The sequence below is a fragment of the Harpegnathos saltator genome, unplaced genomic scaffold (assembly GCF_003227715.2).
Source record: "Harpegnathos saltator strain DR-91 unplaced genomic scaffold, Hsal_v8.6 scaffold203, whole genome shotgun sequence".
NCBI classification, from domain to species: domain Eukaryota; kingdom Metazoa; phylum Arthropoda; class Insecta; order Hymenoptera; family Formicidae; genus Harpegnathos; species Harpegnathos saltator.
In genome coordinates, this window is record NW_020229988.1 from 1,040,649 (window position 1) to 1,060,013 (window position 19,365).

General features: G+C 42.6%; 1 protein-coding gene and 1 long non-coding RNA gene across 2 annotated transcripts in view; one reads left to right on the plus strand and one right to left on the minus strand.

Moving 5' to 3' along the window:
- Positions 1–667: 667 nt before the first annotated feature.
- Positions 668–19,365, plus strand: part of LOC105189377 (cell adhesion molecule 2) — a 45,005-nt gene continuing 26,307 nt past the window's right edge. Inside the window, exon 1 of the mRNA XM_011151436.3 lies at positions 668–2,207. Within this exon, the coding sequence (XP_011149738.1) occupies positions 2,147–2,207 (61 nt within the window). The 5' untranslated portion in view covers positions 668–2,146. The remainder of the gene's footprint in view (positions 2,208–19,365) is intronic.
- Positions 6,921–11,298, minus strand: LOC112588374 (uncharacterized). The gene is made up of 3 exons (XR_003112815.1): positions 10,642–11,298; positions 10,372–10,491; positions 6,921–7,382 (listed from the first exon to the last, which is right to left on the minus strand). It is a non-coding gene; the product is annotated as an uncharacterized LOC112588374 (long non-coding RNA).

Consider the following 19,365-nt stretch of genomic DNA (forward strand, 5'->3'; position numbering starts at 1 on the left):
ATCTATTTAAATTTGCGAATATCACGGACGAATTGCTGGAATTCCGTCACGCCGTCATTGGAACCCTTCGCATATCGACGAAAAGAAATCTCGAGGCTGGCAGTCGAGGGACCGCCATATTCGTGATTGGATTGACAAGTACATGGAGACGCGAGTAAATCTTTAAGCCCATCGCAACGGCTCTAAGAGTGCCGTAGATTTCGTACCTTGATTCTGCACTCCTTGCACGCCCTGCCACAGTTTCTGCCCGTGACACACAGTGCCGTACGTCCTGCAGGGTGAGGAACGAGGGTGAGAAGAGGGAACGGGTGGTTGGGAGAGGGAGAGAGCGCGAGGCACCGAGGAAGAGAGAGGCAGGGCAGGACGGGGGAGGAAGGGGTTTCCCTTACCTCACCACACATATGAACCCCTGCATGCGTGTGCGTACGCGCCCCAGGACGAACGTGTGTCGACGTCCTCCCTGACGAAGGAGAGAAGGAGAAAGAGAAAGAGAGACGACGGAGGGAGAGGGAGAGGGAGAGGGAGAGAGAGAGAGAGAGAGAGAGTCTCTCTCTCTGTGTGTACGTGTGTATCCGTAAAGCCTCTGCGCTCTTCCACCGTCACAGGGGGTGGATCGGAAACGCGCATGCTCCCACGGCCGAGAATCTCCCCAGTCAGGGTAAATCTGCCAGCGAAACAAGACGTGGTGCGTGCCGTTATGCTATATACAATGTCGTGTACGCGTACGATCGTCGTGACGATTTCTTAAAATAACAACGGAGCGCGATCCAGAATCGACATGGAAACTCGCGGCGGGTGGAGTTACGGCTTGATCGTCGAGACGTAGTGGTAGCGCGCGCAGCGAGAGCGAGAGGCGGAGGAGCGACGGCGAGAGAAGGGAAAGAAAAGAAAAGAAAAGTAAAGTAAAGACGGGGAAACGAGGCGGTAAACCCGAGGAACAGTTTCGGACGATGAATTATTAATGGTCGTAAAAGAGGGTCCCGGACGCGGGTGACGGGTGTGCTTACGCGGCGAGCGGAGAATCTTCCTGCGCGGGGCCGAAGCTGAAAGCCTTTTCTACGCGATCTTTTCTCAGCGAGAGGGAGCGAGGAGGGACAAAGAGGAGTGCGTGTAGGAGTCACTTTTTCTAACTGAACTCGCGAGTGACGCGCGCGCGCGCGCGCGCGCGAGTGCGAGTGCGAGCGCGAGCGCGATCGATCGGCTGCTTCGGACGATCCGGTTCTCAGTGTCGATCGCAGGGAGACTCGGCGAAGAAAAGCGGCTCGCCTCCTCGAGATCGCTTCGCTATGTGTCTTACGACGACTCGAGCGCGACTTTCGATTTTCGGGATTCCCCGCGCGACGATGCGGACCGCGCGCGTTCGCGCGACGGCGACTGGGACCGCCCTTTAAAGGGTCACTGCGACCCGTTAGCATCCCCTGCTGGGGGAATTGTCCGAGTTCGAGGCAAGTGTGAATCCTCGTGAGACCCCGAGGAGCTTCGATATCTACGGAATCTTTCGGAAGCCGAGGAATCTAAACCGCGCCGAGTTGACATCGCGCGAAGAGGAGTGCGGCGGTGGTGAAGGGGGGTGCGAGTGGGGCGAGGACCTTATCCGAGCAGTGTGCGAGCAGTGTGCCAGTCGGACAACGACGACAGGTGGAAAGTTTCGCGGCACGCGGCGCACCGCCCCGTCCAAAGTTTCGCCATAATCATTTCCACGCGCGTTATCGCCTACGTGGTGACTGCCCTACGTGTGGTAGGGGATTCCACCCTGCGGAGGATATATGCACGCGCGCGTCGTCGGACGGGACAACGTCTCGCAGGAATCTCGATAGGACCAGCGCGGTTCTCTCGCGATTATTCGATCTTCGCCGAGCGCCGAGAGAGGATTGAAGTTTCTCAGGCCGAACGTCGCGCGACGTCATCCTACCGTCGGCTGTTTCGTTTCGCAACGGATGCTGACCCGCCTGATTTCTCGCGACGACTTCTGTGTGTTGATCGGCGTTGAGGAGCTGGGACAAGACGCGATAAGACCTCGCCTTATCGCCTTGTCGTCTGGTGTGCTGTATCAGTGCTGAGTGGATGGTGGTAGTAGCTATTTCGCGTGGATGATGTGAATCGTTTCAGTATCAAAGTGCAAGCGTACCACCAAACAGTCGCGGAAATGGCTCTGAGATGGCAAGCGAGGCTCTCGATTGCTGCCATACTCTTCATGTGCACGGAAGGTAATTACTCCGTCCGTCGCTGTCTAATCATCTTGCATGACCTGTACCGTCCGCAACGCGACGAGGAAACCGGATGACCGTGGCGTGCGTGCACGATATTAGGCTGACCGTGGGGAAATCGTCAAAGAGTACTGGGGATCGCGAAAAAAGCGACGTGAATACGAGAGTACTCTTTGAGTCGCTATTAATACTCTTTCGCTTAACGCTCTAATTCTTACCGCTCTCTCGATCATTCTTGACGTGAAATCTCGGATTCTCAATGTAATTTAGTGACGGAAAAAAACGTCAAATATTACATCGCGAAAAAGCACCTCCTCCGATAATGACTCTTGTGAAAATTACATCTCTGCAGTCAAATTGCAGTTGTAAATTTTCCTCAAATTACTCAATTATTTCAACGTTAATGACATCCACACCAATGCATAGACCATGAACGGTGATAACGTGAAGGAAAGAAAAATTCACTCTTATTTTATAAATATTTGCGATCACATCACTGCTTGTGTGTGTATAACTATGTAATGACGATATCGATATTTTTGTTATCTCGAGAGAAATGCCGCGGCGAAATAACAATAACAAAGAAGGAATGGAATAAGCTTCTAGCATGATATAAGGGACGTTCGTATATAGGGAGTAACAAAACGACGCTTCATGACACAGATAAAATCTCGTCTACCGCGTCTACGATAATTAAGATTCAGTTTAATTACATTAATTGCAACGCGACATTCGCCGGTCGGGGGCGGGAGAGAGATTTACGAGTGCTGTTCCAGTCAAAGAGCAAGAGAGATAGGGGGAAAGAAACGTAGAGATTTATGGCTCATGTTTGCGGTTCGTAAACGGAGAGGAAGTCGATTGTTTGCTGTTTGCCTGCGATACTTGCGCGATCCTGCACTATTATTCACTATGGTTAACGTAAACGGAAAAAGAAGGAAGATTAATAATTTAAATTTTTGACGGAAAATGAACATACAAAAACGGTAGTGACCGTGTGACACAAGAAATATCTTATGATTTTTTGCCGAACGTGGACTTTTCATGAAACAATTGCTTGCTAAATTGCAATTTCATAAAGAAAAAAATGTATTACGAATCAAAGTAGAAATTTAAATTCCGCAAAAAATAGATTCGAAATAAGAGCGATATCGCTTTGAATTTTGCAATATTAATAAACAAATGACATAGAAAATGTAATAATTACTTACAATGAACGCAAATGTTAGTAATAAAGATACGTTGTGATAATAGAAATAGATGTTGCCACAAAGGCGAATTTATAATTTATAATTAGGTTAGGTTATAATTAGGCGCGTAGTTTAATAAAATCGCGTTAAAATAAAATATCGAATATCGAATATTTTGTACGAGATATGATAAAAGATGGGAGAAAAATATGATATTTCACTCCATGTTATAAAATAACTCGGTGGAATAAATATTCGCGGTTCATATGCCCGTTTATATTATATAATTGCTTAATTGGAATGTAATAGAGAATATATTATAGCTCAAGATACATATGATATTCTCAACGCGTTAGTGGCGAAACAGTATTTTGAATTAAATAAAAGAGCAAGAGGTTAAATTTACGACACCTGGAAGAGAATACTCAATTATCCACCTATTGAGTTACGTATATTTATAACGAAATTAATTTAAACGCGCGCGCGGGCGTATCCCCCCACATACCCGCGTACATATACATACATACATATATATATATATATATATATATATACCGTAAAACGCGTAATAATTCAAAATATGCATACAATTAAACGCGGTAAATTAATTTTAAAAAATAAGAATTTGTGATTTTCGAAATATGCCACGGAATTCTTTGCGATCATTTCAATTTATGCGATCGTGCGAGTGCTTAATCTTCACCGATTTTTTGTTGCAAAAGACGCAATTAGTACTGGCTGTAACAAGAAGAAGCGGCAGAAGAGATAAGACCGTAAAGTTGCCTCTGTTCCGCCGATTAATTAGAATGATTAATGAACGATCTCCTAAAGAAAGAAAAAGCATCGCGGATGAAAATAATGATATAACGTCGCGTATAACGGAATTATTACCAACTACGTGAGACTTAAGAGACACACAAAGCCACGCAGTCCATTTGTGCTCGAATCCATAGTACGTTTACAGTAAAGTCGATAACAGTGTCCGATACAAGGAAAAGACATAATACGTGGCATCGCGATATACATCGTACGAGTGAATGAAGTTATAGCGTGGCACTTGAACTGTGTACGAACTCTCGCTATTATCGTCTCGCCACTTAACCCTCTCTGTTACCGTCTAGTTTCCTATTTATATTCGCGCTCAACCGTGCAATGAATGATCTCAGCCGATAACTAACACACGAGTCACGTGTAACGACTTTTAATTTTCTATAATCAAACAAAAAATGTCGCATATTGTAGATTTCATAGTACTTGCGTTCAAAGTAGAGAATGCATTGTCATTTCTCTGTGCGAAAAACCCATCGAGTATGTCGAGTATGTTAATATTGCGATTGCAGCACCGCGGTTTCTTGTTTTGTTTAGTGTAATATTTGTGCTGCGCGCGAGTGTAACGCGAAAAGTAACTCTAGATGGTTGCCCATTGCGCATATATCGTATGCCAATACCGTGTAGCGGAGATGTCACGTGTAACATAAACGTGTATCATACTTTGCAGTATTCAATGGTAAAGCCTTATAACAGACATATTCCAGTTATATCGGCAAAGTTATAGAATAATAACATGTAGCATTTTCGCTCTTCCATTTCGCACAACGAACGTTAATGTTTCGACGTATTTTCAGTATCGAGCACCGATTATCGATTCCGACTATAACTGAGACGATTCAGCGACAAAGCGTATTGAAATCAATTTTCCGATTCTCAGTTCCCGAGTAAAGTAACGCAACGCCATTCGGAAATAATCGTGTTATTCTGCAAATATTCCAAAAATATTTTTCCATCACCGTCGATCGTGAACGAGACGAAAGTTGGCAGAGATAATTATCGATAATTAATAAACCAATTGACACTCCATCGGACCATTTATCGCGTGTGAGAAATATTGGAATCGCATACTATGTGCCACACGTCCTACGCTCGTCGACTTGTCGCGCCGTAGGCCGGTCGCACGAAATAATGGAATGGTACTTGACGGCGTGAAAGGAGTTACTCAATTGAATCCGCGGTATCGGGCGATAAAATGGTACAGCTAATGGAATTACCGGCGCGCTTGCATGCGTGCGACGCGAATTTATCGCATGCATTATTCATAACTCGGCCCAAGTCGGCCAGCGTTGTGTCGATAGTGTTCGCGCGCAAGAAAAACGTTTCTCTTTCCGGATATGTATATGTATGTGTATATGTATGTATATGTATGTGTGTATATATATATGCATATAACATATATAAATATATAGCAGCTTTGTTATTTTGGTACTAAGGTTTTCACTCTTAAGCTTTAGAATATATGTCATAAAATATTGTCATTTATACATGGCATAAAAAATATATCGTATTTTTACGGATATTAAATTGGAATTAGTTCGAAGAATCGCGGTCTTAGACAACATACTTTTATCGTTAACACGTTCGCTACCAGTGGCACGTATAGTGGCGACGTATCAATTAACAGAATAGTTAATTGATCAGTTAACCTGCTTTATGTACTCTCTTTACACATTGTGTTAACAAGTGTACGTAATATGCCAAAATAATATGCTCTAAAAATGATTTTTAGAGGCATCATCTATAACGAGAGTTTTAAAAAATCTAGCGTAGCAACGAATGTGTTAATCTTTTCCTTGAAAATCAATGCGTTTTACGATTATTCATGCACATGATAAAATACTCCAGGAGTGTTGAAATTCAACACTCACCAATCGTATGTTGAACTCCGCCAACGTCCAACCAGGTCCACCGACGAAACCAGCTGCTGCATCCCGAACTGCGTCGCATCCGGAATTCCGTATCGTCCCAGTCTCCATGCTCTGTCCGTCGTTCCATGTTGATTGCACTTCATTTCACTAAACTTCAGTGTACTCCCAACGCGATTCATATTCGCATTATAAAAGCGTTTAACGAATGAAAAGTTTGAGTTTATTTCTCGAGCGATATTTGCAACTATGATTAAGAACGAAATCAGAATCTACAAATTTATTTAACGAATATTTATAACGATAAGATATCTTCCGGCTTATCAAGAACTTCGCGAAAATTGCGTGCCACGTATAAAAATGTCTGTAAACTGTAGCGACGTCGATGAAACCGAAAACACGAGAGTAATATTTCATTTTACTTGCGGAAAAACGAGTTTCCCGTCTCGCGAATTCGTGATGTGTTGTAATGTAATTTTAACGTATTCACGGCGCGAATCGCATTTAAGAAAATCGATAATAAATATCACAAATTGAAATCCGCGAGCGAAGCAATCACGACGTAAATGTGTATGCTGAAAACCGCGAGTTAAAGGCCGAACGTGAAATCTCTTAACGCGGCGTGGGAGCAAAGTAATCGCGAATACAGCGTGCGATGGCGCAATTCTGACATTTCGATTCTGCTGCTGATTGTACATTGCTCAAAACAATTGAAGGATCGTATTGAATGAATAATGTTCTTGGATAATTCTACAACTTGAATTGAACAGGATATGCGGATAAAATATCGAACTTACATAAATATGTTCATTTAATTAAGATTAGATAGACCAAAACAATATTCAATATTTTAGATATCAGACACTTGGAGAAGCACGATCCTCCGTTTATTTTGAGCAATAAATTTTGTACGGCACATATATGCAAAATTCAAACAAAGTAAATCGCATTGATTCTAACGACTTTTCTAAACATCTATCATTAAATTTTCATACCCATCACCTTCCGGTTTTTGTACCCATTTTTTCACTCACCGAGTCTGAAGACAGAGTCGGCCACGTTCTGCCTTCAAATCTGGAACAAAATATATTTTTACCGATTAATTCGACAATTTTGACTTCAACAATTTATATCTCAACTTCAACAACAAAAGTTTAAATCGTAGGGAGAAAAAAGTTTTTAAACCTACCTTCGAGCCGACTCTGCGCTGCCTGAACCGAATCCTCCAGTAATGAGTCTATATAGGAGAAGTACCACCGAACTTCACCTGTGTGTAGCCACTGTCTATGTGTCTGTAATAAAAAATAATGTTCCCAATTATTTACAATAATAGTATTATTATTCAACATAGAATGCAGATTCCCGACGAGTTCGCTACCGAGTACAGGAGAGGGAGTAAAATACTTGAGAGATTAAAATGTGATAAAAAGCTCGAAACATGATAGCTACTCTTTACATTTCACAATGCTCTTATTGCTCACGATGACCCCCACACGGCGATTGCACGCACGCGATATATCGTAATTTGTCTCACGATCACTTTGACTAATTTACGTAAAAAAGACGGGAGTAACACGCGACACGGCACGATACGTTCGCCGCCTTAACCAAGCTGTTATAATGTCGCGTGTTTACATGCGTTGTCCCGAGGAACGCGTGCCCTCCAAAATAATAACACGCATAGGCTTGCGTCCTTGTCGATTATGTTTACATCGTTATACGTCTAGAGTTTCGTAATAGAATTGCCGACTAAAATTACATTTCGGAATGCGTTATTAATATATCGTACAATAGCTACGTCGTAAAACCTGAATATACCGATCCGGCAGGTGAAAAATGTGCAATATCGATCATTGCGATGTTACACGGATACGTGGAAAAAAGTTGGCGGGAGGCCTCCGGGCGGGTTGGACTCGTCGCCATCGTCGTCATCGTGCCGTTATATTTCATAGCCTCGCTTCACACCTCGTTTGCGCCATTGTCGTTCTAGACGAACAACTTTCGCAATTTCATTCGGCGCCACGGACTGCGACAAGGACTTGGCGCGCGCGCGCGAACTTGGTCCAGGTAAATTAAACGCTTGTCTCCGCTCGCACCTAGCTAGCTCGGCGATGTTCAGCTGCGCGAAGGCCTCGAAAATTCAAGCAATTACCATCGCGTCGAGTGTGAGACGATAAAACGCGGGTGCCAGGGGGGAAAGTAACGCAGGGCCAAATTTTAGGGGGTGGACAGACGAAAGTGGAATGTCGGGGAAGCCAAGTCGGGCGTGACTTTAAAACCGGCATAATTTCGGTGAGTTCGATTTTCGATGCGGATAAACGAAAGTACGCCCTATACCCCGATGTCGCGTTTTCGTTACTGCATATAAACACAAATATCATCTTTGAGTGTTCTAACATCCGAAAAGGCTTTATGCATAAAGCCGACAATAGCGCATCGACTTCGAAATCGTAAAATCTCCGCTCTTGAACAATAGGTTGGAAAATATTTTTTTTTTACTCCTGTAAATATTACGCATTTCTACTTGTGATTTTCAGTATTCGCTTGTCGCGAATGTTAACGTCAGTTACAATGGAAATAATAACGCCCTAAGTACACACGATGGTGGTTGGAATTTTTTATTTTCCCTATGGATTCGTTAGGACTGATTTTTCCACAAAAATAACACGATATTAATTGTTCACGAGCATATAAGCGACGGGAAATTCGGTTGGATTTTATGAATTTTTCATAAACTAAGGACGTCGAAAGGTGACATGTGAGTGATACAATTTTATTCTCACCGATTGTTCACATTTAAATGTAAGTGGGCGTTCGATGTAACCAAATTTTTATCTCAAGCCTAGCGAAAAAAATGTCGAAAGCCAAACGTTAACGTGTAAAGCCGCGATTAAGTTTTCATCGCGAAAAAAATTAGCCCCGTATTGATCAAGGAATCTGAGTACAGAGTATCGAACTTGCTACATTCTGATATATTGAGCTTCTTTTATCCTGTCATAGCTTCTCCTTTATATTTAGCTTGCCCGTGCTTTCGTTAGCAATCTTGAAACTTTCCTTACGGGCTCTAAGCGAGCTGAAACATGCTAATTGGGTAAGACGCTGCAAGATAGTCATCGTGGATGAAGGTATTTCGCGCAAGATCTCACCGCATTATAGGATTGAGGCAACCTAATCTTTTGAAAACGCGCCCGTGCTTTAACAAATTTACGCCTCGCAAACATTCAAGAGATTTCCAGATCTTTACGAAAGGATTGCCAAAAGAATCTGTGGAAGTTTAAAGAGAGATTCCAAGATCGTCGTAAAAAGTACACAAAAGCTTCGCAAAAAGTTTACACGCGTCTTAACTTAAGATTACCAGCTTTTAGGTGAAGATGCTTCAAGATTCTTTGCGGAAAGTTACGCAAATTTGCGGAAATTTATCGAGTATTTCGTTGCTTCGAAAAAAAGTGTGTCGCGAATTCAGGAGCTAAATGCAAATTTTCCGATCCTTTTTGTACGGACAAATCTCCATCGTATTATCGTTCTTGCGAGACATATTTACATTAGACTAAACCAACCGCATAAATCTTGGATTTTTAGTTTTCTGTACGTGAACATTTCAAACGGTGCAGTTACCTATTTTATTTCCTTTTTTCGAAACTTGCGCAAAATTTCAACTTTCGACGTTGTTAGCGAAATGCATCCCACGAGCCTCGCAAAAATGTTAGCATTATCATTTTCGCGGAGCTTTGCAAAGCATACAAAAACTTCTCGACATTTTAGAGTCAGCAGATAGCTTAGATAAACTTTGGAATTTCTTGCAGTTTTCTTTCCGTCCCCCCTCTCTCCGCGTATTTGCGATGCACTACTATTCCAAAGTGGAACGCGCTTTATTACGAGCGTTCTCGGAATATTTACCTACTCCCGTTCTGGTTACATACACCTCACGCTCAAGTTAAAGATAAAATGAGAATAAACATTTTTTTTTACAAACATGCTCTTTGTCATGCCCGCAAACATATAAAAAATATCGACAATGCATTTAATGCCGAATCTTGCAAATAATTGACGGAATTTTACACATTGGCTACCAATGTTATTCGGCTGCTTCGATCAATATATTTTGCCGCATAAAATAAATACATCTGAGATGCAAATTGACGAATAACAGGTATCCAAGATGTTACAATTGTTTGTTGACAATAACCGACGATATGCATGGCGGTTTAAATTTCTACATATAATCTTATTCTTAGTACACTAAAGTCGGAAATATCTTACGCAATAAATAATTTTACGCACCTGCAAATATACAATATCCGCTGTTTGGCGATGTTTTGCAATCCACATCGATTGGTTGCCCAATCCTGGCCCTAATAGCACGATTGTAGCATTTTGAACACTCGTGGCACCGACAATCACCTAGTTGCGATTCGATCGAAGGTTAGAATTGACGCGCATTAGGGTCGAACGCACAGAGAAACTGAAGCGGTAAGCAAACAAAGCAATCATAGTTGAAAACGCGAGCAGTCGCCGCTCATGTTCTCAACTATGACTGATTCATTTGCTTACCGCTTACGTCCCCATGCTTAAACTTTCTTGTATGCCCCGGCCCTCAACCAACGCGACGCCGACGAGCGTGATGAAATACTTGAAGGACCGACGCAAGCTTTGCACTGTCCGAGACGAGAATGATAATCGCACCGATACGCACTGATGCACACGTAACGCACGTCGCGATATGCTCGTCGCTCGTCGACACGAAACGAAATGAATGCGGACACCGAGCGTGATATATTTGTATCATCGTGCACGACGCACGAGAATCGTAACAACTCGTACCGTCCGGAAGGTCGGGAATGTTCTAAGCGAGCTGACTGTGTTGTCGTCTCTCGGCTGCGGAATGTAAACATCACGGCTCGCCGTCAAGGACATTTAGCTATCGAGTGACTTACCTCTTTTTGCCGATTGTTTCGGAGCTCTCGCGCGTCGCCTCCGCGATGATCTTTGTCTCACAGCGAGCGTTGTAATCTTGAGCCGAACTAATGACATATAAATTCGTGTCTCGAACTGCGACACCGTTATGGCCGCTACCGATTCAAATATTTTACCACCGCGTAAATCAGACCACCGCGCGTCCCCGTCGAGCGTGGGAGATTGCGGAACTATGATTCGCACCTCGTACCTGCACATTCTGCACTCTTCTGTAATCTTTATTTTTCGCCCTTCTTTCCGTCAAAAATATGAACATGTACGTGTCTAATTAATACTCACGAGACATACATCATTTGGATTTTACATACAAAAGATGTACACGTACTTTATTTGAAATATGAAACTGTGTCGGAAAGTGCAGCTATGCGAAGAGCGATCTCTGGTGCAATGGACTATATTCTATATACGACACGTACGTCGACTATACTTCGCGCTTCTTACCAAAAGCAAATGCATTCCGATCAGCGTCGCGTTAATTAACACGCAAGCAAGTATTCGGTGTGCTACAAAGACATTGCGAGAGCAGGACCACACCTGGATAGGGCAGCCAAGACGGAAGACGCAGGTTGTCGAGAAACAATCAACGATACGTCATATATTTCCAGGTATACGAAATCATTTATTATGCAGATGCTTGCAATTCCAACGGACATTTGATAAATTCAGCGAGAGCGAGAATATTCTCGAATCGTAATTTAGGCCGGCAATTAATCAGAGCATCGGAGAAGGACAGGACAACCTGCGTAGTGTAAATATTTCAATATTTCCCATTGGTTTAAGCTCGATGGAAACAGGCTCGATATACAGCCGAAATTTCGATTCGGGGACTTTGCTTCTGAATTCGAATTGGGTAACCCATGACATGTGTTAAACGCTACATCAACGGTCGTTCGAGAATTATCAGCGGGTGTCATTGACGAGTTCGCGCGCTTATCATCGAGGCCATGAAATAACGTGTCGACATACGGCGCATGACAATGTTAAGATCAAATTTACGGGGGGTAAACAGTCGGCGCGTTAATCGTTAATAATGCACGACGGTGATATTTATTTCTCCGCCGCGCACGAGACATGTCGTGCGTGTCTCGCGAGCGAGCGAGCGATCGCATTCGCACGCACCGCGCTAATTAGCGTATAACGATGTTCTACAAAACAAAGAAACTACCTATACCCAACCGATATCTCGATACTCTGCGATACACAGCGAGCTACAGACCGACGCGATGCGTATGTTTCCAACGATAATGGCCTGGCCGTGTACGCCATCAGTCGCGAATGCGAGTCGTTGACCCGCGGTACTTGAACCTGCGATAAAGCAACGTGCGTGCGGCTTATCAGCCCGAGGGTGCGCGTGCTGAAGGGAAAAAAAATTTCACCGTGAACGTGGAAAATGTCGCGATGACAAAGGCACCGGCCGCACCTGTGTCACCTGCGAAACGTCCGGACGGCTGAGATACTCGGCGTCTCTGAGAGATGGACATCGCGATTCACACTTCGCGTGACACCCGATGATATCTCCAACCCAGAGTTCTGTACTCGAGGGTGTGGAGAGCTCAATCGGAACCTGACTGTTGGGGATCTTGTTGCGGGAGTGCCCTTGCGCGGAGAAAATTACGAAATTAATCGTTGCCTCCTTTCAAACATTTGGCATCATGCGTACAAACTCTGTCGATTATATTTTAGTCCATACTACTGGAAAGTTCATACACTCTATAGAACGTAAAATCAGCGTATCCCTCCTGACTTAAAAATTGCGGAATTTTTCTGAAGGTAACGGTACGTGCCAGTTTTACATTTCGTTAGCGACCCAGTATCGGTAGGGAGTTCAGGAGTTAATTAACCTATTTTTTTTTACGGCAACTACATGTATACATGCAATCCGCAGACCTACACTTAGGAAATTAATTTTCGCAAGATATATCTTGGCTTACGTTTCTCCTTTCCCCGCGCTCTTTCTAATTTTAATATTTTATAATTATTACGTTACCTCGACTAAACAGTTTTATTGCTCTCGGAGAAATATGCCTTTCCACAGGAAGATTCTTCTTTATTCAACTAGTTATATACGCAGGAAGGAATGAAGGATTTTTAAATCTTAATATATTTCCTAAAGGCGGCTTTAAATCGATCAAAGAATATATCTTTCTCGAGTGAGATCTGCAAATCGTAGAGCACGTGCACATTCCTAGAGATTAATCTCGGAGCAAAAGAGGCTTGTATCGGACTTCTCGCATAAACCGTCATAAATTATTCTTCTGGCACTTTCCGAGTCCTAGACATCTGATCTCGCCAACGCCATTGTAATCAAAGCCGCGACCGACCGTTAAGTTATCGATGAGCGCGCTTTGACATACAAGCACGTGGATCAATATGACCGCAAATAGAAAGGTCCGTATAATGACTCACGTGGCGGATGACAACACAACAGTATTTTCATATCTCTTCGTGTCATTAACGAGGTAACTCGAGAGTCCAGCCCATCATTATCAATGAATAACAAAAAACTGATAACGTGACAAAACAGTGATTATGCGCGATATAACGTATTTAAATACAGAAAAACATAAAATATCGTTCAACAGACCGACGGATCGTTTCTATAAAATCGACTGTTGAATTTGCATCGTATACGCGCGTGAGAGGTTATCTTCGATAACGATCTCCTCGCAGTGACGATGTCGTACAGCAAGGCGATACTGGTTGGTATTTTCAGGAAAAACGTCACGTCATACGTTCTCCGCGGGAATGAGGGATTACGGTCGTCCTAAAGTCGTGCTTCACAGTAATTATTCGCCGTCGCGGATGCGGCTCTTCTCGTCGCTTCGCTTCGCGTGGCGTCGCGTCGCGTCGCGTCGTGGCCTAGATACGATCGCGAGGATAAATCCTGCGGACGGTGAAACACCGCAGAAAATTATGCGAAGTATCCTCGGGGCACCCCGAGCTGAACGTTTGCCTGCTCCTACGACGAACCTACGACTTTTCGTCGGTACCGTCGGTCACGTTATATGAGGCTGTCCCGACGGAAAATGATTATTATAGTCTTTCGACGGTGCACTTTTGCGGCGTGCTACGTTTTCAGTCGTTTCGGACTGACTGTCTCGCGGAAACACGAAACTTTTGGGCAACATATCTCATCTTATTATACCGGCTTGTCGTCGCGGAGCTTGCGCTCCTCTCGTCCTCGAAAAATATGACCCGACGTTGTTCGGAAGAAGGGAGATCGGCTCGCTCTCCTTCTATCTCGACGATAAATCGACATTTCCTGCTTCCCTGCTGTTCGGAGTATCGCGACTCGGAGATCTCGCTACAGTTTTCTCGCTACAGCAACGTGCGATGCTCGCCATGTACCTCCGCAGTATTAAATTTTAACGAGAGATTCTTTTACCGAAGCTTCGGGGCCGATATTTCCTCCACGTAAATTTAATGGCCGACCATTATTTTCAATATTAAATATGTTGGCAATTCAGTTTCCGATGAAATTGACATTAAAGCAAAGTCCGGTTAAATCAACCGAGAAATGAGGTTTTATGACCTATTTACATTTTGGACACTCAATTACCGAAATGTTTTCAGCAGCTAGAATTTTCGCGATATTTGAAATACGAGCGTTACATACTTTCAAATTAATGAACTCCAATTCCAACTGTTTCGTTAGGAACGTGAAAAATATTCAGCGCATTTATCCAAAAATGTTGACCTATATTGAAAAAAAATACATTCGTAGAAGCGAATTTGTCAAACTCTTAATTATGTTTTTTTACAGATTATGCCTTCAATATTTACGTTTGAACAAGTATGGAATACGAATTATACAATTGAGTTTATGTTTTATTTTTTTATTATTTTTTTATTATTGTAACAAGTTACGATTTTAGAACCGTAAACTTTTTTTTACGTGCGAGAATATATATTTCGTGTGATATTGTCGTAAGCATCGAATGTATGAAATGAGAATCACAGAATTGATACGGATTATTATTATTTATTTCCAGCATTTGTTTCGAGTGTTCAAAAACACGTGGAAGAATGCAGAGGCAAAAGTTAATTTAATTCTAATCGTCGCGTGTTTTACGTCAATGAAGTGTCATTAATATTATTATAAGTCATTAAAATTACTTAATACATTTAATTTAAAACACTAATGTTACTTGATACATTTACTTGAACTCCACAAAAAACGATGTTTGTTTCGAGAAAAGTTACTATTTATAAGTAAAAGACTAACAGATCATTATAGTTATTCCGGTTAAATAAACGATGTAAGTTTATTCACGGTAATAGACATAATAATAATAATTAGACAGTTCTATTTGTAATAAAGATACTTCTATCACATTCTATCACATTTTCTCGATTGAACGATAGTTTTATAAAAACGTTGACTGTAGTATCTCTAAAAGTTTATGTAAACGAGAAAGCTTGTTTTCCTTTCTCCTTTTCTCTCGTTGGATCAAAGTGGAACTTTATTAATTAAATGTTACTAGTAAAGCTATCGAAAGGGAAGTTCTAAAGTTCAAAGTAGTTTCATCAATTCCCTAGTGAAGGATCAATAAATGAACAATACCACATTAAACTTAAATTTTTGTAATACGGCAAATTAATGTTGAAAAATACATTTTCTTGATGTGAACACCGAAAAGTACGATTATAAAAATATTCGTCTCTTTATAAAATGATGATTGGAAATTACATACAGGTTTCACTAGAATAAAATGTAATTTTTATCTAAAATATTAAGCTCAGTCTTTTTTTAAAACATTTTCCATTTTTTGTTTTCTAATGCTGATTATTGAAACCACTCAACCTGCAATGGAAGACTATTCTGGCTTGGTCAAGCTGAATGAAGAGAAGAGACGTTGTTAATTTTCCAATTTTCTAAACCGATGCTCTCGGAAATAGAATGTTGTACAAAAGACCGGCCGCTCCCATTTTTTTTCTTCCGCATAAGGGATCAATCTTCTATCTCAGTTTTAGCGCACACCCTGAGAACTCCTGATATCAAAGTTCGTGTGAGCATGCGCACATGCAGATGTGAATACGTGTCTCACGTTCGATATCAAGTAATAAAAATCGCACCCATCTAATGTTCTCAACATATATTATATATACAAAAGACTACATATATTTATGTATACCGTATGTATATATATATATATATATATATACATGTATATATATATATATATGTATATATATATATATGTATATATATATATATATAACTGTATAATAATGTAAAATTCTTTTCGCACAAGCTTCGCAACATATACGTGCCTTCGCATTGGCAGGGTGTAATCGAACGAGTGACTCTCGCAGCTGTTTCAGTATGCGAAGTTATTGAGCGAGTTTACACGGCGAATCCAAATTTCGTGACACCTATATCGTGATCGCTATATCGCAGCGAGATATAAATCTCGATCCGCGACGAGTTTGGATTAAGTGGAGCGGAAATCATTTCGCGACGCGGAATGCTGCTGAATCCGGCGTAATCTCTGGAAGAATCGTCCTTTTTGCGCGGCACTGCGCGGTCTTAATGGAAGCCCGGGAGTTTCGCGTGGCGTGAAAATAATTACCGGCCACTTTATTCTTATTCGAGCCGCCGCCGAGCCGATCTATACGTGAATTCTCAAAAAAGAGATCCAGAGAACCGTAATAACGAAGTGCACCCGAGGGCACTGTCGAGGGTGGAAGCCCGGCGACCCGCGAACTTACCCGCGCGTCGTTTTATTATTGCGAAAAGTTATTTCAAGGTTCGTCATACTTTCCGTGCGACGCGGAGGCGAGATAAAACGGTTCCGGAATGGAGTCTAGCAGGTGAACTCTCCGAGATTGACGGCGCACTTGCTAGCTACTACAAAGTTCGCTTCGAAAGTAACACCGTTAGTCGCTCGAGCGGCACAAGTTGCGCTCAATTGACTCAATATTATAGCGATAAGGTGACGGTTGGAGCAACGCTGTAGCGCGAGAATGAACAGGGAGACGATGTCGCGAAATAAACCCATACGAGAGGTGGAAAACGCGCGCGAGAGCGAGAAGGCGAGCGAGAGAAGAGGGAGAGCCGCCTCGAACTGGTTTTTAATCCTCTTAAATCTTGAAAAAGCGTCTGGTGTACCTTAGGGCGTACATTAGGGATTGTTTTCTTATTATCGCAGCTACCTGTGTGCCCAGCAATTTTTCATCGGAGTTCTCCGCCGATGTTATCGAGAGAAGCAGTTTTATTAAAAGAAGCATGGCTTCCGTCCGTTACACGGCAATTAATTGAATTCTCTGTACGGAAAGTGCGCTGTAAAAATTGTTGAAGTACGCTCTCGAACGTTATGATGCGTCGGTGCGTTGCAACGTGTCGTGGAATTGGACTGGAAATGCTCTTGAAAGATTTAGCGCGTTTACGCAACTAACTGGCTGCTAAATCACATTCAACCCGTTGCTTCGGTATTCCGCGCATCTCGTCGGCGATCGATTCGTCCGGGGCGCGTTTGATCTTTATTGAATTCGCTCACGTGACTCTACGCGTTAGATCTTCGGTTAACTTCGGTCTATGTACTAACGTATGGAAAATTCAATGCAATCCGAATATCAGCACAATAAACTTAAATTCCAACTCAACACGTTATTTATTGTAACGAGATTCGTTATCGTGTTATTGCGCTATGCAAATAACATTTCATTGCTATTCCAATCTGACCGTCGCGCCGCGCCGCGAGTTCGCTTATCCCTCGCGTGCGATTCGTCGCGAACGTCGCCACGCACACGACACAAACGCAATTTCAACCCGACCGCCCTGACGATTCGATTCTCCGACCCTAGCTGGCCGCGCGAACCCTCGAAAGGAAGGAAACATTAAGTTTCCCCGTGTTTTAATTACGAGATCAAGCGCGAGCGCACTCGCGGTCGGAGCTTTAAATGCGGTCCCCTGCAGTTTCGCTGCATTTCCGCATCACGTGACAGAACACAATAAACTCGCAAAATCATGAGCGTACCGTTATTTCGCGAAACCGCCCGCTTGTCCCATAAGTGATAAGTCTTGTCATCGGGAGAAAGAGAAGGGGGGAGGTTCGGGCTTCGTACAAGAATTTCACTGCGGGGAGGATGCTTTTAATTAATCGGTTTCATTCCGCTGTCTCGCGAGATCGGTTTTCTTTTTTCGACGCTGTACGTAATGAGCGGGGAAAGTTCGGGAGAGTCCGGGAAAAACGGCACGTTGAGATCTGATTCGAGATCATTAGTGGCTTCCTAATGAGAGACGTTGCTGCGCGACTTACACGCCGATAAATTGCTACTTTTTGCGCGCAAAATCGTTCTTTGAAGATGACTTGTCAAGCCATTCTCGGTCGTGAAACCGACGCCGGGAACGTTTGTTAAGTATGCAGATGCAAGCATCTAAATATCATAAAGCATCGGGAAACGTTCTGTTTATCCTCGTTTTAAGTAGTCAAATAATTGACGATCCTGTCTTTAATATTGGAATAAAGGTTTGCATTTACCGATGTATTTCGCGTTTACCAAGATGACAATAAAATCAAACAAACATAAAATTCTGTCTTACTTTGGCATTTATGGTATGTAACTAATGGAATTATTTTTTACATTCGATAAACAGAGAGAGAGAGAGAGAGAGAGAGAGAGAGAGAGAGGGATTTTCTGCTAAATCTAAACGATGAAGAACAGACATAATGTTAACGTGTACAATCCAATTTTCAAACTCCTTGTGTTTTACTTGTGTTTTAATACGCGCGTGATATTTCGGAGTGTCCCACGCAGAGGTATAGAAACACAAGCGACAAACAAAAAGCATTATAATTTATCGCGAAATCAGTTTACTGCAATTCATCCCGATTAATCCGCTTGGCGCATGAAATACATTCGCGTGCTGCATTGTCGTACAAATTCAAACAATTTCCCAATTCGCGAAATATTACCCTTTCGTTCGAATTTCCGTATAATAAAAATTATTATCACTTGAATTTACGAGTAGACACGGAAACGTTCGAATGATACTCCACACGATTCGAAATACGCAACGTTAGAGTTCACATTTAAATGTCGCAACGTCAACATAAATCCATAGAGTTATTAGCGAATGAAATTTTACGCTACGATGCGCGCCATGAGTGATGTACGCGAGCGAGCAACGCGAGCGCGAGGACGAGTAATCTCGAAAAATTTCGAAAATAGCGTAAAACTGACGCAAGCTTCAACTTCGACAAACGTTAATTGCATTCGCGCTGTTACCGTCCCGGAAACATTCGGGAAAAGTGCTCTCGGTCTATCTCCCTCCACCCTCTCTCTCTCTCTCTCTCT